This window comes from Dromiciops gliroides, chromosome 1 (assembly GCF_019393635.1).
Source record: "Dromiciops gliroides isolate mDroGli1 chromosome 1, mDroGli1.pri, whole genome shotgun sequence".
NCBI lineage: Eukaryota > Metazoa > Chordata > Mammalia > Microbiotheria > Microbiotheriidae > Dromiciops > Dromiciops gliroides.
Window position 1 is genome coordinate 460,082,424 of NC_057861.1, and position 26,159 is coordinate 460,108,582.

The 26,159-nt window shown below is 38.4% G+C and overlaps 1 protein-coding gene across 1 annotated transcript in view; it reads right to left on the bottom strand.

Annotated features, from left to right (window-relative positions):
- PCSK1 (proprotein convertase subtilisin/kexin type 1) overlaps window positions 1–26,159 on the bottom strand; it is a 61,507-nt gene that overhangs the window by 12,360 nt on the left and 22,988 nt on the right. The window contains exons 6-12 of the mRNA XM_043976057.1: window positions 24,073–24,161; window positions 19,048–19,220; window positions 17,191–17,403; window positions 13,787–13,887; window positions 7,562–7,795; window positions 5,951–6,108; window positions 2,660–2,793 (exon numbers count right to left, since the gene is read on the bottom strand). Of these exons, the coding sequence (XP_043831992.1) occupies window positions 2,660–2,793; window positions 5,951–6,108; window positions 7,562–7,795; window positions 13,787–13,887; window positions 17,191–17,403; window positions 19,048–19,220; window positions 24,073–24,161 (1,102 nt within the window). The remainder of the gene's footprint in view (window positions 1–2,659; window positions 2,794–5,950; window positions 6,109–7,561; window positions 7,796–13,786; window positions 13,888–17,190; window positions 17,404–19,047; window positions 19,221–24,072; window positions 24,162–26,159) is intronic.

A 26,159-nucleotide genomic window follows, 5' to 3' on the forward strand; every position in this document is an offset into this window, starting at 1 on the left:
GATTTATGGTTTTATTGATGTGTAGACTTAATGAAGGAAAAACAATAATTTAGATTAAACTGAAAAGTGTGTCCCCTGTACATTGCCCGCTTCCCCCCCCCACCCCCGCCCCCAAGATGTTTGTTAAACATTTACTAGCACTAACCTAGAAACATGGTAGTTTATGCAGTAAGAAGGATATCATTAGGCTCATTTCAATTACATGCAGTAGCATCGTCTTCAGATCCAGGTAACACCCTCCCCCAATAATATTTAGTTGCATAGACGATTAAACATTTAAACTCTTTAGGTGAGCCTTACTTTGTAGAATTGATGTATAGTTTTAAAGTTGACTACACTTTCTTGAAATAGATCATATTTTCTTTCTGATCATGTGTTTCCTTGGAGGGAAACGTTGCTACCACATATAATGAAAGGCACAAAATAAAATAGCAAACTTTTTTTCAATTTCAGAAGATAATTGTCTCTACTAAAATGTTAAGAAAAATATTACAAAGACTGTTTAAGGTATAATATACTGAAATCTAAATACAAAATAAAGGTCAAACAACCATTAAATGGCACATCTGTAATAGTACCAATCCCTTTAACTTATTTTTCTTTGCTATATCCAAAAGATCAAAATATTTACATATTTCATTTCTTTTTTAGATTTAATTTTATTTTTCTTTTAACAAGAATTTATTTTCCTTTTCTTCCACTCCTTCCAATTTAAAAGAACAAAGAAAAACCTTGTAACAGATATGCATAAAGGAAAACAAATACCTACATTGTCAATGTCCAAAAATATTTGTCTCATTTTGCACCTTATGGCCATCACCTCTCTGTCAAGGAGGAAGCATAGTTCATCCTCATCTGATTTATGCAATGACCAACCATTGATTTGAGGGGCCTGAGACACTTCAGTTTTCTCTTCTTCTTCTTCTTCTTCTTCTTCTTCTTCTTCTTCTTCTTCTTCTTCTTCTTCTTCTTCTTCTTCTTCTTCTTTGCAGGGCAATGAGGGTTAAGTGACTTGCCCAGGGTCACACAGCTAGTAAGTGTCAAGTGTCTGAGGCTGGAGTTGAACTCAGGTTCTCCTGACTCCAAGGCCAGTGCTTTATCCAGTATGCCATGTAGCTGCCCTGACACTTCATTTTTAAGTTGAAATATTAAGGTGCTTTATGGGGTGGGGAGAGAAGCTATTGTTCAAGAATTTTTTTTTAAAGGTAGTAATTAAAACTTTGCAATGATTTCAATTTTGAATAGATTCAAGAAATGTTCTAAATTATTTTGTTATGCCATTTTAGGTAGAAATTGAAATCTGATATCTCTGATTCTCAAGAATTCACTTTTGGAAATTTCACATCCAAAAGCTTATATATGCTGAGTAAATTAAATCATTTCTCAATTTGTCCTATCCTAAAGGAAAATATACCAGTAATTGCTTAAAAGACAATACAGAAGAATCTTAAGTTCCTAAAGGTTCTTTGTTCAGACATTCTGATCTATTCTCTGTTTATGATTGTATATCATGAACATCATTTTGTGGTAGGGAGAAGAGTAGAAAATAAATTCCTTTGTATCTCACTTCATGGAAGTGCAGAAGTATTAAATAATTTAGAAAATCCACAATGTAGCTTTATTTTTTCTTCCCAATAGAAACTTATAATTTCATTAGTAAATATTGTAATATATTGGTATCATTTCCTCCAATGAGGAAGCTTCCTTTAACCAATGTAGATCAGCAGCTGTTCTTCAATTATAATCTTAGCGAATTGTCTGTGACACTGAAATGCCTTGCCTTGGGTCCCACAATCAGTATGTCAGAGATAAGATTTGAACCAACTTCCTGCTGTGAGGACAGCTTTCTATCAAACTATGCCTTACTACTTCTTACCCCATGACATAGCTAACTTCTTTAAACTGCACAACATAATTTTGGGGTATTTTACATAGACTATCATGACAAAAACAATTTGGCCAGTTTCACAGATGGATCATTCAGCCATTTGAATAAGCAGTCGGGTAATTCACACTCTTCATCGAAAAGAGCTTGCTATGATGAATCACTTCATGCACATGTGGTATGGCTTCCAGTGTTACTGGCAAAATTTCAGTCCCCTGGGGTTCTTTTTCTATTATCCATACATCCAAATGTATTGGTTTCCATAAACTATTATAGTTATTCATTCCACGTCATGAAGGTTAGAGGTACAGAGACCCTGAAATCTGGAAAATTCATGTAGAATTGTTTGGCCCTCCCTTTGTATCAGAGAAGTCTGAATTATGATTGTACTAAAAATAAAATACATTGATATTATACAATACGGTGTGTATATTTTATGTATTTCTGGGTTTTTAACCTTTTTCTTATTGTCTGTGGCTTCCACAAAACTCCCCCAAATTCTCATTTAATTTCTTAAGATGACTCAAGATATATTGAAACTGTGATGCGGAAAGTCACAATGTGAAATGAGTAATTGTATATTCTTCCAATTTTTCCACTAAATAGCAGTCAAGTTTCTTTAATGCCCTGATGAATGTTGACCCCCATTTCCAAACCTTTATCATCCCCTACTACATGCTTCCAGAACTTTGCTTATCCATCATAAATGCACTTCCATTCCTTTCTCATCACACACACACACACACACACACACACACACACACATCTACATACCATATCAGTAATTCGTAAAGCCCAGGTGCCTACTGGATTCTCTCCCCATGTGTGAACAGACATGAAGTCCCAGTTCTTAAAACCATTGGGTGATGTATCTCTCTCTCTTTCAGCCAACAGCACAGTACTGGTTCCTGTGTTGATATAAAAACAAAGCCAAAAGACATACATCCATCTCTTAGCACAGTGACTATCACATAGTAGGCACTTAATGTTTATTGACTTGACTAACATTAGTAGATAAAGTAAAGGAAATTACTTCAGATAATTGGTATTTGGTATTTGGATAAAATCTAGCTATTAAAAATGTATGCTCAGGTAGGAATGAGTTCTCAGAGTATGCTTCCTGTACAAGACCAGAATATAGCCATTCATTAGGAGAAGGGGAGTGACAAGCTCATTTGAATACATAGAGCTGAGAGCTACATTTAAGCAACATTCAATAGAAAGATTCAAGGGGCATAAATACTTTTCAGTGACATTATCACTTTGGAAAGAGAAAGATTCACAGTTTTCAGAGATCATTAAAGGCAAATTATAGAGGAGCCACTTAATACTCAAATAGAAATATATTAATTAGCTGACCTGTGTTTATACAACAAACTAGGGACAGAGCCAGAAATGCAATAATAATCAAATCCCAGTCCCTCCCAGAGCCATTAACAACCATTTGTCTCCTGAATCAAAAGAGCTAGTGAGCTTCAGGGTAGCCTCTAGTCTACCTGACAGGTTGTGAGAAATATGAGAAGCTTAGGAGATGACATTTATATAGTATTTTTGATAGGCAAAATGCTTTACATAAACTATCTCATGAGATCATCACAAGAACTCTGAGATAAGCAGTGCATTTATGGGGGGGTCGGGGTAGTGGGGGCTAAGTGACTTGCCCAGGGTCACACAGCTAGTAAGTGTCAAGTGTCTGAGGCCGGATTTGCACTCAGGTCCTCCTGAATCCAGGACTGGTGCTTTATTCACTGCACCACCTAGCTGCCCCCCAGTGCACTCATTAATATCCCCATTTTACAGGTGAGGAAACTGAGGGCCAGGAAGGTAAAGTGACATGCCCAGGGTCACAAAGCTTTCTGAGGCAGGATGTAAACCCTGATGTACTTCTTGATTCCAAGCCCAGAATTCTTTCCATGACACTAGACATTCTCAAATGTCAGTCTTTTCCAAATATTGGGCTAATCATTATGAATCCTTTTGGAAAGGGAGCACATCTATTTCAAGGATCCATCTTATCGCAGTGGCAGTCCATCTTTACTCTGCTGAATTTTGAAAAATACAGTTTACTAATACCTTACTTTTTTTTGTGGGGCAATAAGGGATAAGTGACTTGCCCAGGGTCACACAGCTAGTAAGTGCCAAATGTCTGAGGCCAGATTTGAACCCAGGTCTTCCTGAATCCAAGGCAGGTGTTTTTATTCACTGTGCCACCTACCTGCCCCCAAGACCTTACCTTAAAAGATGTATCAGAGCTCTTAACAATGACTTGTACTTTACCAAGAACTTTAACATCCTTTATCTCATGTAATATTAAAAAATACATTCTGCAAAGAACAGAAAGAAAGGCCTTGCTCCATTCATATTTGGGAAACTCTGAGTCTATTTGTTTGTTTGTTTTTTTTAACCCTTTTAAACTGAGCAAAAAGTACCTAAGCCACTTCTTGATATATTTCACATATTGTAAGTGGGATTAGCCCTCTGGGACTTGCAAGAGTAAAATTTAATAAAATATTGTCGAACACATTGTGGCATATCAATGTAATGGAATATTACTGTGCCACAAAAGATAAGAACAAGAGACCATAGGACAGGAGACTTAAATGAACTGTTGCAAAGTGAAAGAAGCAGAACTAGGAGAACAATATGCCCAGTGACTACAATGTAAATGGAAACAACCCAGCAACTGCAACGGAAAGCTGAGAAATTATATCGACCAAACTACTCCTCAAAGAAGAACTATGAGAACTCAAGTCCCTGCTTTCTTTTTAAATAATATTTTATTTTCCCCCAATTACATGTTTAAACATTTTTTAAAATGTTTTAATTCCAAATTATATCCTTCTCTCTCTCTCCTTCCCTTGGCACTGAGATGGTAAGCAATTTGATACATGTTATACATGTACAATCATGTAAAACATTTCCATATTAGTCATTTTGTATAAGAAGACTTGAAAAGAAAGAAAGAATAAAGAGGGGGAAGCTAGGTGGCACAGTGCATAAAGCACCAGCCCTGGATTTAGGAGGACCTAAGTTCAAATTTGGCCTCAGACAGTAGAGATTTTCTAGCTGTGTGACCCTGGGCAAGTCACCTAACCCTCACTGCCCTACAAGAAGAAGAAGAAGAAGAAGAAGAAGAAGAAGAAGAAGAAGAAGAAGAAGAAGAAGAAGAAGAAGAAGAAGAAGAAGAAGAAGAAGAAGAAGAAGAAGAAGGAAGGAAGGAAGGAAGGAAGGAAGGAAGGAAGGAAGGAAGGAAGGAAGGAAGGAAGGAAGGAAGGAAGGAAGGAAGGAAGGAAGGAAGGAAGAAAGGAAGGAAGGAAGGAAGGAAGGAAGGAAGGAAGGAAGAAAGGAAGGAAGGAAGGAAGGAAGGAAGGAAGGAAGGAAGGAAGGAAGGAAGGAAGGAAGGAAGGAAGGAAGGAAGGAAGGAAGGAAGGAAGGAAGGAAAAAATAGTATGCTTCAGTCTGTAACTCCCTGCTCTCTTAGCAGAGGTGAGGGGCTGGAAGCATGAATCACTGAAGATAATGTTAATTCTGCTTGATGTGTTCATTAATTTTGCTAAACTGTCCCCCTCTTTTTTATTCTCCATTATAGGGATGAGTTTCATGGAGGAAGTAAAGCAAGAGGCATATCTGGCAATGTAAGTCACATGAAAATAGAAGATAATAAATGATCATTTAAAAGTATTGCCTATGGAAATTTTTAAAAAAGGATTCCGGGAATAGTTGCTATATCAAGAACATCAAACTCAATGTTAGGATTTGGAAAATCCTCATCAAAGTATTAGAATTCTTTTTGGGTAATAAGCTTATAAACTGGGAAATTTGAGTCAACAGGCTCACTTTCCATAGATAGAGCTTATTCACCACTTATCTAAATGAGCAATGGAAATGCAGCCTCTAAATAAAAAGCCAAGTAACACATAACTGATAAATTTAAAGTTATCTTTTAGGTACTCCTTATCAAAATATTCCTTGAACTTAACCAAATTCTACAGGCATTTAAATAAGGACTTAAATGATTCTGTAAGGAGGAGGGAAGAAACGAAATAAAACATCTCTTCTCTGTACCAGCAGCAGATGTGAGTGTGACATGAAGGTCTCCTCTCCGTGAGTATTCAATTGTTGCTTCAAATTGCACATGTTCCAAAGACTTGATGGAATTTTCTTGTCCTTCACAGGCTTTTGTAGGGATTTCAATAGTAACTACTCCATCAGCTTTCAATGATCTAAAAAAGTTAAAGGTTATAAATACATAAAATTTTAAAAATCAAATTATGTGTGGATATAGGATACATTGGATCAGCCAAAAGGACATAGGGTTTTTTTTGGTATTATGAAAATGGATTCTGAAACAAGGTTGGTAGTTGACATATATTAGTAAATATGACTAAGATAGTCTGAAATCTTGTTATAACACTATTAGCTCTAGAATGTAATGCTTTGGACTCTAACCAAGAAGGGTTAGGTAGGTATTTATCTCAGAAACAGAAAGGCACTCAGAGGCCTACAATCAATGAGGAAACTAGGTGGCGGGACAGATAGATTGCAGAGTAAATAGTTGAGCACAGCTATCATGTCTACCTTTTGATAATGTGGTCTCAGCTATGAAATAGTCCTATGGCTTGGAGTAAGGAGGCCTAAACTTGAGACCTGACTTTACTACTTATTGAGGTGTGTGACCCTGGGCAAATCTCTTCACTTGTCTTGGTGTTAGTTTCTTTCTTTTTAAAATTAGGACAGGAATATTGTATTCCATAACTCATGAGGATGTTATGAAGATCAAATGAGATAACATGTGTAAAGCATTTTGTAATAATTTTGCACTATATAAAGAGAATCTATTTTTATTATTTATTTATTAATTTATGTACTTATTTTTGTGGGGCAATAAGGGTTAAGTGACTTGCCCAGGGTCACACAACTAGTAAGTGTCAAGTGTCTGAGGCTGGATTTGAACTCAGGTACTCCTGAATCCAAGGCCAGTGCTTTATCCACTGCGCCACCTAGCTGCCCCCAAGAGAATCTATTTTTGACAGGATTTTCGTGTCTCTAGTATGGTATTAATGACAATGATGGCAGTAAAAGAAAGCAATTATAACCTAGTCTGCTTCTGTGACTTGATACAGGTATGGGCAATTTCTGGATGAAATGTACACAAATAATGAAAAATATTTATTGTAAAAACACCATATAACAACTGACATGATGTGAACAGGGACTATAGATGTAAAATAGATATCAGTATGATTTAGAGGCAAGAGCATTGTACTGGCGCTAAGGAGATCTGGATCCAAGTCTTAATTTCTATTCTGCTTTTGTTTGGCTATATGACCTTAGACAAATCACAACCTCTTGGATTCTCAGTTCCTCTTCAATAAAAAGGGTGGGAGGGAGAGGTTCTAAGTCTGTTATCGGGTATACATCCTTTAATCATCAAGTCACCCATAAGGACTTCCTAGAATCCCACAGAGGACGCTGTTGATCTCCCTCCCCCTTGATGGCATAAAGGCAGAAGTGGGATGTGGGAGGGAGTATAAGGGAGGTGATCTTAGCTGCTGCTAACTACTCAGAGACCCGAGAAAGTTCTTCTGGGCATTGGATACTGTAATCAAGTAGTATGACAAGTAAAATAAAATAAAATGGAAAAAAAAAAGAATAAAAGGTCAAGGGAATTCTTACTTGGGCTCAAAGTTGTTGTCTTTCACAATGCACTCTTTCTTCTCAGGCACACCTCTCCACGTTTTGGGATCAGCTAAATCCACCAGGGCCTTAGCATTAAGTAACCCAAATCCAAATCGACTATTGACCATCAATCCGGCTCCATTCTTCTTCCAACCAGGATTGATGGCCAGGGGGTCATATTCAGAGGTCCACACGACCAAATGTTGCATATCTCTCCAGGTAAGATGAGGGCTGTGCAGGGAGGAAAGTTATACTATTCCAGAAACAAAACTTCTTTGCAAATGCAGCCGAATAGAGAGCTAGCCTTGGAGTCTAGAAGTCCTGGGTTAAAATTCTGACTTAGATTCTTACAAGCTACGTGACCCTTGGTAAGACACTTAACCTTTCTCAGCCTGTTTCCTCATCTGTAAAGTGAGGACAATGAAAGCACCCACCTCCCAGAGTTGTTTTTGTTTTTGTTTTTTTTGTTTTTTTTTTTTAGGCAATGGGGGTTAAGTGACTTGCCAATGGTCACACAGCTAGTAAGTGTCAAGCGTCTGAGGCCGGATTTGAACTCAGGTACTCCTGAATCCAGGGCCGGTGCTTTAACCACTGCACCATCTAGCTGCCCCTCCCAGAGTTGTTTTAAAGACCAAATGAGATGTTGTATATTAAGCATTTTGCAAACCTTAAAGCATTAAAAAATGCTAACTATTACAGTGATCACTACCTACATAGCAGGTACAATTTGGTGATAAACTAAGGTTATGCTAATGCTAGTTTTAATGAGTTTATTATAGTGAACAGGTTTGTCAACATCATATCATGAATAATGAAATCTTAAAATTCAAAGTGATCTTTACCAATAAGTTATTTATGCACATTAGAAACTCAAATATGTTATATAAACCCATAAAGAGCCAAGTGTACATCATGATGTCTAAATTCCTCCTTGGTCTGAGACAGGGATTTGGATAGTAATTAAAGCTATGATTTCATTACTACAGGCAATTATATGTTGGTAAATGTTTAACAATCAGCTCTCAAGGGGGGGAAATGTACCCACAACAGAATTTTAAGTTTAATCTTCATTATTAACATTTTATTCATTGCATTCTTAATTCTAGACAAGTAAGAAAACAAGCCCTGATTTTTTTTTTTGCCCATTTCAGAGGTATAAATGATCACATTGGAAATTTAACCATTGGCTTTCCTATGAGTTGGCTCTAACATACCACTGAGTATATAGAGAATTCCCAGTGAGAAAACTCCCTCCAGTAATGCAAGTCAGCACATTCTTTGCATCTTAGAGACATGGCCATCATCACCCAGCCAGGGCCTATCAGAGGTAGCACTAGAACTCAGGTCATCTTGGCTTCTAGACCAGAGTGCCACTGTGCCAAGATGTCTTAATTCATTAGGGTCAGTAAAGTTCTGCATGTTAAATACAACTACTTTGTTCAAAACAAAAGATTACAGGCACTCTTCTAGGTGGCTTCTCTGAGTAGAGATGGTTGCTGGTTTAGGCACTTAAAAAAAGGGGATGCCTTATTCCCAGGACAGGGCACTGACTACCAGGTGGGCAGAGAGAATTAGTGAGCATAGCCAAGTATAGGGCTAACAGAGACTTTATGAGGCAGAATTGGCCTCATATGTTGCTATTTTTAAACCAGAGAGTTAATAGAAAGAGTGTAAATATACATCTAGTCAAGCAAACCATAAATCACATAGGATATGTCAACAGGAAATTATGACTTCATGAAATATACATGAAAAACTCAGTTTAACTGATGTTTGGAAAGCAATGAATGCTGCTGGACTGTGCAAAAGATAGAAGACCTGGATTCCAATCTGGGCTTTGTTGCTAAGTAGCCATGTGACCTTGGAGGGGACATTTTGTCACTACTCTTTTCTTACTGGTGTTCCTTTACTAGGTGTTTCATTAAGCACTGATATCATGCAAAACAATGATCTCTAAGGTCCTTTCCTTCTCTAAAGTGTACCTGGCCAATATTGTAAAACACATATAGAACATATGAACGAAGATGGGATTTGAATCGAGTCTTGAAGGAGGCCTGAGAAACAAGGAGTCTGAGGTGAGGGGAAAGACCATTTCAGGCATGGAGGACAGTCAGTGAAAAGGCAATTAATCAGGAGATAATGATGGCATGTCATGTGTAAGGAATAGCATGAAGGCCAATTTAGCTTTATCAGTGTATATAAAAGGGATTAAAGTATAGGAAGACCGGGAATGTAGGAAGGGACCAGGCTTTGAAGGGTTTTAAAAGCTAAATAGATGATTGAATTTTCAAATTGGAATAAATGTTAGGGCAGCTAGGTGGCACAGTGGATAGAGTACCAGCCCTGGAGTCAGGAGGACCTGAGTTCAAATCTGACCTCAGACATAACACTTACTAGCTGTGTGACTCTGGGCAAGTCACTTAACCCCAATTGCCTCACCAAAAACAAACAAAAATTGGAATAAATGTTGGAAAAACTATACCACATAGTAAATACGTAATTCCATGTTTCAAGGATATGTGATTTCTTCAGTGTGAGTATCTTATCAGTATGAGTATATGGCTATAGGTTGAAATGAACATTAGGACATAAGCTTTGTGAGTTGTCATGCTTTAAAAATTTATCATCCTGGACTCCAAATCCAGAATAATTCATGGATGCTTAGACCCAACCAATATGGGAAATTGTTTTGTACATTTATTATGAGGGCTTTAAAAACTGTTTTGGGGTGAGGAGGTTGTAGTGGGAGGGGGAGATAATAAGTAATGGTAAAAATATTTTTAAAAAAGAAACCACCAAAAATAAAATTTCATCACGCTGCATTCAACCTGCTGGTGAGGAATCTCTCTGATCTTAACTATGCTGGTTCTTAGCCAAATGACACATTCCATCTATAGGGCCTGGGAGAACTTGGTAAACCTACCAGGACCCATAGTCCTCTGAACCAACCTTTGAAATCCCAAGATTACCTTCATGTCATGATGAGGCATTGAAATAAGAGACTATATTATACATTCATGACAAATGGATTTGAATACTGCAAATTTCATGGAATAATTTTTAGTGAATATCTCTTTATATATATTTTCCTTGCAGAGGGATCTTATATTAGAGCTTCAATCTGTGGTTTGGCCTCATATAGTTCCTTCATTAATATCCCATTTCTCTTTTAATGACATTGCCTAATATGCAGGTTTCATGGTTTCCTCATTTGGTTATTCTTATCTAATCTTTGAAAAATATTCAATGCGATGGCATTCTAACATAATTAAGAAAATGAAGTCCTTTCTACTGTTTCCCATCTGAATAATTGCATTTCATAGATGAAAAAAATCTTGCTAGCTCTTCATCCTATTCCTGACAACCATTCTTTGCTCACCAAGCAGTCAAACTAACTTAATGAGGAAAAGGCTTGTTTTAACAATGTGGTGGATTGAATAAATGTAATGTGGAGGGAAAATGCTAGAGATTGCTAAGTCTAGTCTTCTACTTCTCTGACCCCAAAAAGATCATCTCCATTTCTTTTGAACATCTTAAGAGATGGACATTCAGTAACCTTGGTAACATGTTTCACTATCTCATGACACATGAAGTCAAGGTTTTCTTCACAATAACTACCTCAATTCCTTCTTGGTGCATTTGAAACATATTTCTTGTTTTGCACTCGTTGAAAATAGTAGAGTTTCTTTTTGCCAGTGTTTTATGATCTCCTTTCATTGGCCTCATAACACTAAAACAATTTCCCATTCCAGACTCTCTCCTTCCAAATGAAAAATAATGAATAAGTGTTTATGGAATTAAAAAATTAATTAGCACTTATTAAGGACCATATGCCAGGCACTATGCTAAGCACTTTGCAAATATTATCTCATATTTTATCCTCAAAACAACTCTGGGCATTAGGAAATATTTATTATCCTCATTTTACAGTTCGGCAAATTGAGTCAGACAAAGGTTAAGTGACTTACCCAAGGTCACATAATTGTCTGAGTAAGTGTCTGAGGCTGAATTTGAACTCGAGTCTTCCTCACTCTAAGTCCAGGGCTCTATCTACTGCATCACCTTTTCATCCCATTTCCTCTTCATTTTTCTGACAGGGCTTAAATCATTGTCTCTTAATCATGATATTAATTCTTTTCTCTTACCTTCTACAGGAATTCTCACTACTCCATGAATGGAGGTAGGTGGGGAAAGGAGCATGACATTTCTCAGAGGCTTTCTAGTCATTTAGCACATTTGTGACTAAACATCTTTATAAAGACCTACAAGGGCTTATTCAGCTAATGTGGACTGAAGGAAAAGCCAATGCAACTTCCCAGGGCCCATCTGTGAGAAGGATCTCCCTAAGTCTGCCAGAAGTATTTCCCTCCCTTACCTCTCTAGCCCGGCCTCACCTCCCAATTAAAAGGAATCCAATATGGCATTATTCTGCTTATGGTATTGAACTCTTAAGTCAGACATAAAGGGGAGAAAGTTGGGATGCTTGGGTCCCAGTATTGGCTCTGCTATTTACTAGATATGTACATTTTTCTGAGCCTCAGTGGGGAAATCTCTGTAGTACCTACTTCACAGAGTTATCATAAGGAAAGTGTTTTTGAAACTATAAGATTCCATAGAAATATAAACAATTGGTATAGGTCATGGTAGAGGCCCAGCTTTCTGGAAAGCCCTCTTGAATATGAAAACAATCTGTCTGTTGCTACTGTGGCTGATGCCAAAGCAGCAGATGGATGTTTTCCTAGCCACAGGGTAGCTCCCTCCTTGTCCTTGCTGATTGTTCTAAAGACAATAAGGTATCTTTGTTGTAACAGTGCATGGGAGGAATGGGCCTCTTCCTTTATCTTAAGTTGCTCCAGGAGCCAAGTGCCCAGGCTAGATGCTAATATGGAAGGACTTCCTCAGAAAAGGCCCTCTTGACAGGTCAGCTTGGCCCCTTTTATTGAAGCAATTACTCCAACCATGTCTGAAACTTTTCTCTAGCTCTCTCTCGGGTGTTTGGCCATATCCATCAGGAAATGTAAGACCAAGACCAAGGAGAGGTCAACTAATCTCTGTCCTCACATTAAATCAAGCTGCAAACACTTACTAGCTGTGTGACCCTAGGCAAGTCACTTTCAGCCTCATTTTCCTTGTCTGTAAAATGGGAATCATAATGACATCTAGCTTACAGGGCTATTGGGATAACAATAATATTTTTAAAGCATCCTGCAGATGTTAAAGCACTAACTACTACTATTAGTCCTCCTGCTCCTCCTCCTACTGCCACTGCTACAGCTACTTCTTCTTCTTAGGTTGTTATAGCTCCATATTCCAGTAATGTAAAACTACTTATTTATATGGGACTCTGCTTCTTTTCTATCCCTACAATGCTTTCTTTGGTTCTCTAGAAATTGACATGGATCTGACTACTTGGACTTTATTTCCTGTTGGATACCTTTTTTTTAGAAAAATGATTCCACTTGAACTAAGGACATGACCTTGACTCTTTAGACCTAGGGCACTTCTATGGTCTCTCCTTACTTACTGAGTTCTTGTTCCTGAGTCTATGCCTAATATAGAAACTATTGTGAGACATCTACCATAAACTATGTTATTGGTCAGAGACTGTCCTGTCCTACCTTACTCAACACTGTATTAGAATCTAACACATCCTGAAACTAATGTGGACTAAACTAAACTTCTCAGGCAATTCTACGATTTCTAAAACTGCCCTGAGTTTTAGGATTTCAATGTAGAAGATAGTTAAATACACATGGCTTTGATGATTTAATCACTCATGGCATAGGTCAAGCCGTTCCAGGACATTGGTAGTCTAGTTCAAGGACCAGGTATCATCAAATGGAAAATCCACTGAACATGCGATAACCTAGGAACTGGGGTTGGGGATATACGTGAGGGGCATATGTTTCATCATTTCCATAGAGGTTCTACTTGGTCTCACCAGGCTACACTCCCTTTCTAGGAAGGATAAAAATAATCTTCAAATTAGCCAGCCTTTCTAACCATGCAGCTATAATACTTGTCTCAATATTCAAAGACTTGCTGACATTACCCAACATCGGAATGCAGGAATACAGACAAATTAATCCAAGCAGCAAAGAAAGCCAGCCCTCTACAGAGTACAAACTAGGCAGGCTCCCTCATTTCCACCTCTCTCTCTAACATACACCCATAAAAAAGCAGAGTTTCAGGAAAAATGATTCAAAGACTTTGACATCTTACTTGGCTTCCAATGCAAGAGCGAAGATCCCAGCAGCCAGTGGGGCAGAGGCTGATGTGCCAGTGTGGGTCTCGGTGCAATCATCATGCAGATCAGCACTAGTCTGGGCAATGACACAGGGAGAAAATGCAATGATTTCATAAATTTCATTGCTTGGGATTAACCATAATCTAAAGCTAATGACGACTGCAAAGAGGTAACTCAGCCGGTCCAACTCATTGTTTCTCCCCCAAACAAATGTAGGATATTTGCCATATGCTGATATTTCAGGTCACTCTCTTCTCTCTCCAACTTGCTTATAATTTTGGTATCAACGGAGCTTTTCTGGGAATGAACTGCCTCCCCCTATGAATATTTCATCTCCTTTTTCCCCCTGAGATTCCCTAGAGTTACACTGTATATAAAAAAGGAATGTTTCAAAACCACTGTGAATCATGCTATCTCATTAATCATCGAATCCATTGTGTTTGATCTAGTATATTTAGAAGTCCTCCTGCTGCAAAAAATGTTCTCTTCCTTTCATATTGACAATTAACTATGTCTTTAACAGAAATATTCTGATTTGTGTTTGAAACTGACCTGATTTTGATCATGTTGATCATTATATGAACTCATACACTCAGTAGGGACTCAGTCATCTGTTCAGTACACCGAGTAGGTGTCCAAGAAATACATATGGACTTGATTTGATTCCCACATGTATGCATTCACAATTGTATTTAATAACAACTTGGGGGGGGTTTGCAACCCCTAACCAGAATTTTGTTTCCGTGTCACGTGTGTGTGTGTGTGTGTGTGTGTGTGTGTGTGTGTGTGTGTAGGGGAGTGAACATTGATAAGGAGGAAAACATGTGGAAGCAAACAAATAGTCTTTGTGATTAATTTGCCCACAAGATTCCCATAACTGATGACAAGGGTGGGTGGGTAGCTGGTATAGCCAATTATAGGACCAATAGTGGGAGCCAACCTAGGTTTCAGTGGTGCAGTTCCCTATTTCACTAGAGGTTTCTTTGTGTGGGCAGGTGGTGTGAAAAAATGATTTGTTCAATTATCACCTCCCACTTGATTTGCTGCATTTTCAAAATGGAGGCAACTATTCTCTTCTGAGGGTTTCAGAGACAGAACTGCTGTTGACAAGAGATGCTGGGAGAGGGCTACAAATGACAAGGCTAAGGGACAGGTTTAAGTTAGACAAGGCTGATTCTCTTGGAACTATTTTAGTTGGTTTCCATCATATGCCTTTGTCCTCAGCATGCTTTATCTAAATAGGAGCCTCTTTAGACCCCAAACTCCTCCTTTCAGCTCCTTTGCAGAATAATGGAGAAGATGAAATAGGACTAACTATATATCTGATGAACCCATCTGCTTGAAGGAACTATTAAATATCCATGGAGACACTAAACTGCTATGCTCACTTGAAAAAGGGAGGGTAGGTGTCTGATAGCTCAGATTCAAAGATCATGAAGAATATTGCTTTTGTTGAATGTCTGTATCCAAAAGATTATTTTTTTCACTGTTTGCCAAGTGAATGAGTGCATAAAATTAAGGTGAGAGTTAAAAATATTTTTTTTCAGCTGAGACCATAGTTTTACTGCTTAAATTAGCACATTATTATTATTTTTTAAATACAGTTCTCTGCTGGTGATTTTGTCTGGAGAAGATATGATCACTGAGCTGTTTGTAAGTAATGCCTTTATGAGTGGTTTTTTTAAAATAAATACACAAAGATAGAGTTATCATATAATTCAAATGAACACACAGACTTTTAATTGAATAACATAACCAGTGGTTATATTATGAGACGAGGATCCTATATGCCTTGGCTAGTCATTTTTTCTGTGTCAAGAATTAATTGTGGGGTTCACAACATTTTTAATTAAAGGGGCTCTGGCCACAAAGCTCCCATTTCATGCTTCAATAGTTTGCCTTTGAGAGAGCTCAATAAATCACTAAAACAGGAATTCTTAACTTTCTTTGTATCAGGGACCCCTTAAGTTCTGAACCTTCTTTGTATCAGGGACCCCTTTTCAGAATAATGTTTTCAAATGCACAAAATGAAATACATAGGATTATGAAAGAAACCCAGTTATGGAGAATTATAATTACAAAAATATATTTTGAAAAAAAACTTCCAAGTTTAAAGGCTCTCTAAAATCTATCCATGGTCTCTTTAGGGGGTCTGTGAACCCAAGGTTAAAAACCCATTGCCCTAAACAGAATGAATCCTGGTTATCTGAAGTTATAGCTAAATGTGGGCTTAAAGATCTTTCTGAAACAACTGGCCTACTGATCTGGATGTTGAAGTCAGCTCTGGAAAACATTGAACTCAGCCATTTTTCTTTCAGTTTGTCACTCTCTTAGGATGAAGCAGGCCTTTAACTGGTATTTTTATAACTTGCTGAATGTTGTGAGAGTGAAGAATGAAAGATTAATGAGGGGGGGGGGCAGCTAGGTGGTGCAGTGGATAGAACACCGGCCCTGGATTCAGGAGGCCCTGAGTTCAAATCCAGCCTCAGACACTTACTAGCTGTGTGACCCTGGGCAAGTCACTTAACCCCAATTGCCTCAACAAAATTAAAAAAAAATTTAAAAAAACAAAAAAGATTAATGGCCAAGGGGCTTTCCTGAGACAGGAAGAGATTGAGGAAGGCCTCTCACATGTTGGGTATATCACCCATGGTGGCCTTTTGGGAGGACTTGAAAGATAGCCACATGGAGGCAGGACAGGCAGAGATCAGCTTAGATCTGCAGGGTTGGAGAGAACTCTCAAATCAACAAGATCACGGAGCCCATGCTTATTGTGATTGTGTTTTTCCTCATGGGATAGCACCAGACTGCTGGGATAGATGTTTAAAGTCCAAGTCCTTCAAGATCCCTTTAAAGTCCTAGAGCATTGTTAAGTACTGATAGCACAATTTTTTTTTTTTTTTTGCAGGGCAATGGGGGTTAAGTGACTTGCCCAGGCTCACACAGCTAGTAAGTGTCAAGTGTCTGAGGCCGGATTTGAACTCAGGTACTCCTGAATCCAGGGCCAGTGCTTATCCACTGCGCCACCTAGCCGCCCCACTGATAGCACAATTTTAAGCTCTAATAGTTTGAAACCACACTAAGACTTTTGGGACATCTTATTAAGATGATATTTGATAGTGCCTCACTATCAAGCCAAAAGAATAAGGGATAGAGAGACAAAATCATCCACTCAGATGTTGATTATCTTTGTATTTCAATTCATGCAAAATTTACAAGTAACTAAGGATGAGTTTCCACCCACTGGGATGGCAAATGTAAATAAATCAACCCTTTCAAAAGCAATTGTTTTGTTAGCTGTATACACAAATGACACTTCCCTGTTGTAGTAGAGTAAGTCTGATAAAAAACAAAACAAAACAAAACACAGACAACTTACAATTCTCTGGTCAGTGTAGTCTCCACTGCTGTAGGCAGTGGCTAGTGTGGATGAGCACTTTTCAGCATACCAGGGAGACAGGCCTTGTTGTGAGGCACTGCTGATGGAAATGGTGTAGATACTGTCTGTGTAACCATCGCAGTCACAGTCATCTCCCTGACGCCCCCCATTCCCGGATGCCCAGACAAAGATGGAGCCTTTTCCCTGCCTTCCCTGTAGGCAATGGCAGAAATGGGTGTTTAGATCAGATCTAGTCTGTTAGAAATTATTCAAAACCTCATTATCTAAATATACAAACAAAAAGATTGAATTGTACACAATTGATATTTCCATTCGAATCCCTCTGAAATGAATAAGAAAACTTCTTGTCACTTACTCTTTTCCCACAAAAATACATATCATACTTAAATCTTTCCCTAAAGCCAGACATTTCTGTCTTCTCTGTCCCTCCTTTTGGTGTGGTGTGTGGCAATCTTGGTTTTCTTTCTTTATGTAGGTAGATAGAAGACCTCACCTTCCATGCTCTCTCCTATTTTTTCCCCTATACTTTGTAATGCTTGTTGTGAGATATTTGGATCACTGAACTTCCTCTGCCTTTCTTCAGCTTGAACCTCTTATTCTATCAATCAGTCAGCAAAGACTAAATCAGCCATTATTCAGTGATGCATTCCAGCTGGATTAAAGGCGGTTTCTTGCTAGGGCTATATTTGACAATGCCATTCTTTCTCAGCTTGTGTCCCAAATATCTGCCTTTTAATTTCATAACATGAAGTCTGTGGGCATGGCATATGCTTGAGAGATATTGTAATAAACACAAGTGATCAGATGCAAACCAAGCATACGGGCTTTTTAAAAAAAGTGACTATATAATTAAAAACAGCATGCTTCCTCCAACCCATGCTCACCTTGGTAAATGGCTAGTACCTTACATGTGGCAAATGTCCAATAAATTGAATGAACTTACAGAGGAATTCTGATTACCACTCATTGAAGGTAGTAACCCAAGAATATCTGATAAAATAAAGTGATAAATGCCTAGAGGAACAGGGTGCTTTTTTTTTTAAAAAGGAAAAATTTGATTAGAATTAGAGATCAAATTCAATATATTGCATTCAACATATGTTTTCAAAAGCTTATTTTTCCCATGTATAATAGGACCTGGACAGCTCACTGGGGTATTGAGGAGGGGAGGACTGGGGATTCCTGCCTACTAGGGGTCTTTCATCTCCAGCACCTGGTATACCTATGTATTATCTGAATATGCAACAAAGCATAATGGATAGAGCATGTCACTTGGAGTCAGAGAGATGCAGTTTTAACTTCTGCCTATGACACTTAGTACTAACCAAGCAACTATGAGAAAGTCACAACCTCTCTAAGTCTCAGGCAACTCTAATACTACATGTGATCAATGGGTTTCATGTCTTGATTTGGAGTTGGTGGGAGAAATTGCAGATCCTTGATAAATTACATGAGTAAATACAAGCATAGATAGAAATGTCTATGTATATAAATTAAGCAGTGTTTTTGAGTTGAGATCATAAATTCATTGCCTAGATTATATTAGATTTTTAAAAAATAAGTTGTGTACTGGATATGAGCATGGAAGTTTTTGTTGGGATACCCCAGAACATATTCGATGTATAAAAGTCAGGGCTAGATGAGTAAAGCTCACTTAACCCTATTACTTCCATCCCTCTGAAGAATAATTTGACTTTGAAAATACATTTGAAATGGCAAAGAGCTTTTGGAAAGTGAGAAAATGCCACCCTCCTCTATCTCTGGAAATGAAATCTTTTTATGTTCTTTGAATACAATCATATTTCATCTCAGTTGAATTTCTTATAAGTATCTCACCTGTTTGATGCCATATTCAAAAGCCTTCTGGGCTAACCTGCCAGGGCCTTCAACCGTTTTCCCATCATCATTTGGGCCCCAGCTTGCACTGTAAATATCCACATGGTTGGGATTGAATCCAATCGAACTAGCTTCGATAGCATCAGTCACAATGCCATCCAACATTCTAATGCCTGAATGACAAAAATAACTGTAGTCAATGTATGAGAGGAAGAATGGTGTAATGCAGAGATTTGTAATTTGAGGTCTCTATCTTTAAAAATATATATATATTAATAACTTCCTTTGAGTATAATTGTTTTTTTGGTAAGTCTATGTGTGTGTGTGTGCATGTGTGTGTATATACTTAGCTGTCAAAGTGAAATTCCTAAAGCACATTTCTAACCATGCTATCATACACCCCCCCCTGCCCTCACCCCCCCCCCAATAAACTCCCCCTTCCCCAATCAATAAACTCCAGTGGCTCCCTATCACTTCCAGGATCAGACATGTAATCTTCTGTTTGGTGTTCAGAGCCCTTTATCATCTGCACCCCCTCAAACTTTCCAGTCTTCTTATACCTTCTTATACCTTATACCTTATAACTTCTCATACCTTCTTGTTTCTCAGTGTATCTTCCACTCCAGGCATTTCCTCTGGTTGTCTGCCATGCCTAGAATGCTCTCTCTCCTTATCACTGCCTTTTAGTTTCCCTGGATTCTCTCAAGTCCCTCCTAAAATCTGCTTTCTCCAGGAAGCCTTTCCCAATTCCCCTTCATTTGAGTTCCTTCCTTCTGTTGATTTACCTCCTATTTGTCCCCAATGTAGCTTTTTATACATAGTTGTATATGTGTTGTCTCTCCCATTAAGCTCTGGGCTCCTTTAGAGCAGTAACTATCTCTTGCCTTTCTTTGTATCCCCAGATTTTAGCACAGTTCCTAGCATAGAATGGGTCCTTAATAAATGCTTATTTTTGTCTACTGAGTCACGGAGAAGAGATTCATAGGTTTCACCAGACTGCCAAAAAGGATAAGAAGCCCTTAGAAGCCCACTTGTCTTTGAGTCAGAAGACCTTGGTTTCTAGTCCTAGGTTCAGCACTTCTTTCATTTGGACAACTCTAGTCATTAATAAACATCACTTATATACATGATTTCACTTGATTCTCATAGTAACCTTTCAACTTTGAGTAAATCAATTGCATTCTCTGTGTTTGTTTCTTCTATAAAACGGTGGTGCAATAACAGCAATTCAATCCAAGGAACAGAGTCTGCTCATAGATGTGCAAGACTCAGAGTTAGGTCCTTTGTACATGAAATTTAGAATGGCACAATCCCTGCCCTCAAACTTTTTACAATCTAATAAAATCTTCCTTGCTTACCTCAAATAAATGAGTGGGAAAAATTACTAAGTACTTACTATGTGCCAAACACTGTGCTAAGAACTGGGGATACAAATACAAAAGTAAGTCAATACCTGTCCTCAGAGTAGCTAGGTGGTGCAGTCGATAGAGCCCTGGGCCTGGAGTCAGGAAGACCTGAGTTCAGATCTGGCCTCGAATACGTAACTAGCTGTATGACCCTAGGTAAGTCACTTTACTCTGTTTGCCTCAGTTTTCTCACCTATAAAAATGAGCTGGAAAAGGAAATGGGAAATTGCCCCAGTATCTTTGCTAAGAATACTCCAAATAGGGGTCACTGGATATGACTGAAATGACTGAAAAACAATGTGTCCTTAAGAAGCTTATAGCCTAATAGAGGGAGACAACCCATCTGGGCAAATAGTGGCCAGGGAAGGGTTTTTTTGATTTCTGAAGTCATAAAGAAGGTCAGTAGAGTCATAGGGGAATAGTTTAAAACCTAGTAGCACTAGAAGTATTGATTGGATTATGGTTCCAATAGCTGGAATATGAGGGATAGAGTGGTAGAATAATCACAGAAGCATCCAATTTCAGAGTTCAAGGGACTTGAGTAATTACACATGATCTCACTCAATTCTCATAGCAAACTTGTGAGATGAGCCCAACAGTTCTTACTATCCCCATTTTATGGATGAAAGAACTGAGACTCATTGAGATTCATTGACTTGCCCAGGGTCACACAATTCAGAGATGTCAAAGAGGGCTCTGTAGACATCAAATCCAGTGCTCCTACTGCTATACTGCACTGCCTATAAAGTACTCTAAAAACATGAAGACAAAGACATTATGTTTGTCCTATTTTATGAAAGGCTCAAAACAAATCAAAATAATAGCTAGCATTTATATAGTGCTTTAAGATTGGGAAAGCACCTTATTTATGTTACCTTATTTGATTCTCATGAGAACCCTATAAAGTAGGTGCCATTATTACCCACATTTTACAGTTGAAGGAATGGAGTCTGAGAGAAATTAATTGACTTGCTTGTGGGTCACACAGCCAGTAAGTTTCTGAGACAGGATTTGAACCTAGGTCTTCTTGACTCCAAGTCCCATGTTCTATCATCTATCCCACCTGGCTGCCTATGGATCAAGACCTGAGCAAGCTGCATCTGTACAAGATCCTAACAGCTCCTTTATATCCCTTGCCACCTTTCCCAAGGTGTCAAGTATCCAGGGAAGATGAAGGGCAGTGTCTACACAATGACTCCTTTGAACACCCGCTTCCTTTTTCTTTCCCCTCTCATCCCTCCAGTATACTGGCTTGGATGTATGTGCTGCCCGTAGTGGAAAGATGTGGTGGGAAACCCCCCATCCAGAGCGGTGCCTGTGGGGCAGCAGAGGTGACACAGAAGTGATGATTGATTATAATAGCATCTCATTCCCAGATCCCACCTCTCAAGAACCTTAGATTGCAAAAAAGAATCCAGAAGAATATTTATTTTGGTTTCTCCAGCTGGAAATGATTTCCTTCACATCTGATCGCATAGCACTTTGGACTCCACCTATGCACTTCCCACAATTTAATTGGCATTGTATTTAACCTATGTATGTCCTGCCCACTAAATTGCAAACTATTTGAAAGTAAATTCTTCATCTTATTTATTTATTTTTTTTACCTCCCACAGTACCTAGTATAGTTCCCTTTTCTCCATTGGTCTTTGTCGAATGAAAGAATGAATGCATGAATGAAGACTACTGTAAAGCCCTTTCAAGAATGTGCCAATAGTGGTAAATACTCTGGCCCCATTTAGAAATCCTGCTTAGCAGGAGTGAAAAAAATTATTTCCCCATAAGACAGTTAAATATGGGAAGATAACCCTGTTTCTAAGAAATGATCTAAAATAACCCCAAAGCCATTTTTAATGTGTCTGTTAAGGGACATTTTCAAGGCAGAAGCATCCCTTTCTTTCCAAATAATCTCAAGTATTAAATCATTTCCATAGATTTTATTTGTATTCCTCGAGGGTAAAATTATCCTTCAGTTGCGGGGAAGACAGAAACAATAGTTCTGTGTGTTTACTCACAGGCTGTCACCCATCATCAACCTCATGAATTTATCAACCAAGAAGGCAAAAGTAATTGGGACATATACAAGTATCTCCCTGATTGTTCCTGGCTTCATGTTGATAATGCTTTGGTACATTCAGCTCCAGAGTCTAATAGAAAATAAATCCTAGGGTTCCCATGGTATTTTTTAGTGTGTTATAAGATCAAAAAAAATCTGAGTGTATTATTAATGCTGTGTGATACATTTTAAACTGTAATAAAAATTCCTTTGGACCTGAGACAACATAAGGGAAAGATCACCCAATCGGAAGTCAAAGGCTAGGTTCTGGTCCTGGTTCTGCTTCTAATTTGCTGTTGCTACCTTGGGCACCTTTCTGGGTCTCAGTTTCTTCTTCAGCAAAATATGAGATAATTGAATTTGTGGTACACTAAGGCACTGTAGAATGAGATAACTAAGTGGCATAATGAATAGAATTGCTATACTTGGAGTCAGAAAGACCTGAATTAAAATCCTACCTCAGATACTAGATGTGTGAACCTGGACAAGTCATTAAATGCCATCAACCTCAATTTCCTCATCTATAAAATGGGGACAATCATAGCACCTACCTCATAGAATTGTTATAAGCACTTTGCAAACCTTAGAGTATTATGTAAACGCTAGTTGTTATTATAACATGTCACTACAATTGGCAATTTCTGTGATACAGATGTTAGAAAGAACACTGAGTGTTTACAGCATAAGAAATTAAAAGCTGGGAATGGCATGGAGAGGGGAAGCATTTGTGGCTGTTCTTTGTGTCCCACAGAGAGAAGAGATTAAGGGGGAAAATGAAAGTGAACAAGGGAGAGCTGAATCCCAGCTTAGTTCTCATTGTTTCTAACATAAATTGTGAAAAAGGCAAAATATATAAAGGATCTGTGTGTCCCCCGCCCCCAGTGTCTCTGAGAATCATAGTTACTACTAACTAGTACCTTAGTTGTTGATATTTCAGAGACCTGCAGCAGGCCAGATATTTTACATTTTTTTCTCAAAGACAGCTTCTGTTTTTTTAATTGTTAAACATCTACTAGTTTAAATATATGTGTGGGTATATTATATGTATATATAAAATATATATGTAGATAGACAGGCAGACAGACAGATGACATATAGCTAGCTAGCTAGCTAGATGATAGATATAGATAGATAGAAAGAAAGAAAGAAAGATAGATAGATAGATAGATAGATAGATAGATAGATAGATAGATAGATAGATAGATAGATAGAGATACATGAAATCTGTCACTTAAATAAAGAATTTATAGTGGAGCAAGAGGCAGAGAAACTCTGGCTGCATAAGGGCAACATCACAAGCTCTAGACAATAACCCTTCCTCAAAGAGAGCAGATGGAAAGCTACATCTGGCTTGAAATGTGTTCAATATTTCCATTCATGTTTTTCAAGATGTATGTGTTAGAGTCATGCACTCTTTTATTTACAAGGATATCCCCTTATTTGGCTCTGAGCCACACTTGCATCCTAAAGCTAGGCCTCACGTGGGTCCTTTGCCATCAAGGATAGGGACAAACTTTGCACATGTCCATTGCCCTGACCTAGGACAGCCTTTGGTGTATTTACCTCCAACTCTGGAATTGTAGGCGACCCCAACACCACATTTCTGATTATTGGCTTGCATGGCAATTTCTCCTGCACACCTGGTTCCATGCCTGAGAACAATAAAAGTATAAAAACATAAATAAGAAAAAATGTGTTGCTTTTTCCCACATGTCAAGAGAGAGACTGAACTGAGAACTTTTGTCTAGCCCCTTGTCAAGCTTTCTACACCAAGTGGGTGAGACACTCTCATACTTTCCATAAGGTATTGGTTTGAAATAAAAATTTCTATTCCTTGTTATAATAATAATAATAATAATAATAACAATAATAACGACTCACATTTATATAGTACTTTATAAAGCACTTTCCTCATTATATCCCTGTGAGGTAAGTAGTTAAAAAAAATAGCGAGCATTTATATAGTGGTTTATGATTTACAAAGTGCTTTACATATGTTATCTCATTTGATCTTCACAACAACCTTGTGAGGTAGGTGCTATCATGATTCTCATTTTGCTGATGATGAAACTGAGACTGGGAGAGATTAGGGGACTTACCCAAGGTCATGCAACTAAGTATTTTAAGGGACAGATTTTGAACTTAAGTCTTCCTGACTCCAACCCCAACACTATCCACCTTACCTTGGAGATGCCACTTTTTTCATTTATTATCCCTACTTTATGGGTGAAGAAACTCAAAAAGGTTAAATGATTTGCTCTAGATCAATATATTTCAGAGCAGAGACTTGGAGCCTGGTCTTCTGGCACTAGAAGGAGCTCTCCAGTGCCCAGCATTGTCTTTTGTTAGTGCTGTTCCTTTGGCTGCCTGGGAACTGGGAACTCAGAACCTGCCTGAACAAAATGCCCACAGCTTCCCTAACATTCCTCTTTCTTCCTCTTAGCACCCACATCATATGTCCGATTAGAATTCCCAGGGTCCTTTTAGTGTTGGTGGAAGATAGCAATACACCTTTGGAGTTTGGAATGCTAAACAAAATACCAATAGATTACCACAGAGTTGCTTCTCAGAATTATTTCATATGGAACCAGAAACCCACAGAGACGTTGGCACTCATTTACATGGCATACTTTGGGGAATTGGAGAAAGGTTCTCTTTCTGAAAAAGAGCTCTCACTCACATAGTCTTAGTACCTGAGATTCTACTATTAGAGATTCAATCCTTTGGGTTAAGCTTTGCCCTTCCCTGGCATAATCTTGAAAAGTATAAATTTCCCTAAAAGAGAAAACATATTCCATCACTAAGAGGATAAGTATATCAGATGTGGTAAATGGAGCCCTGGGGTAGCATGAGGGTATTAGGGACATGAGGTGAGCAAGGGAAGGGAAGCACTGTTGGAGGACAAAAGGGCTCAGAAAAGGGAGGAGAACATTGGAAATAATTTCCCTTATGCCACTATTTTGCCTTGGGTTGCTCCCAAACAGTAAATACTTTAGTGGTGAAATGAGGTTAGACACATTATATTTGTTGGCTCCTTCCAGGAGTTCTACCACTGGCAGTCTGGTTAAGTATGCCCATCAGTACACAGTACCTGACATAGGTCCCTTTATAAATCAGGGCATATAATCCTGCCATTAATTTCTCCAGTGCTGTAGGGAATATGTAGGGGATAAGCACAAAAGGCTTTTTCCTCCTTGCCAGTAGTTTCTCCTCTTTTCTCAGACAATTCATTGTCATTTAAAAAGCACAAGAAATCCTATTCTAGGATAAGCAACCAATGTGCCCTTCCCTCCCAGACATCCTCCCTATTCTTTTTCCCATCATCCCTGCCTCAGGACTTTCCCCCACTGGGAGTTGTGGTGTGTGTGTGTGGGGGGAATAAGCAACACAGAATGTTACTACCTAGTGCTTAGTACAGTGCCTGCCTAGCACATAGTAGGTGCTTCATAAATACTTATTAACTGACTACCCTCAAATTTCAGTTCCTTCATATTTTCCTACTATAAACAACACTGGAAGTGGGATGGGCTGTACCAATCTGACTTTGGTACAACTTCTTCCTCCTGCATTCCTTGGCCCTAGCCCAAGGGAAAAAATATGGGCATCTTTTCTTTTTCTTAAGACATATATTCAAGGGGAAAGAACCTGAA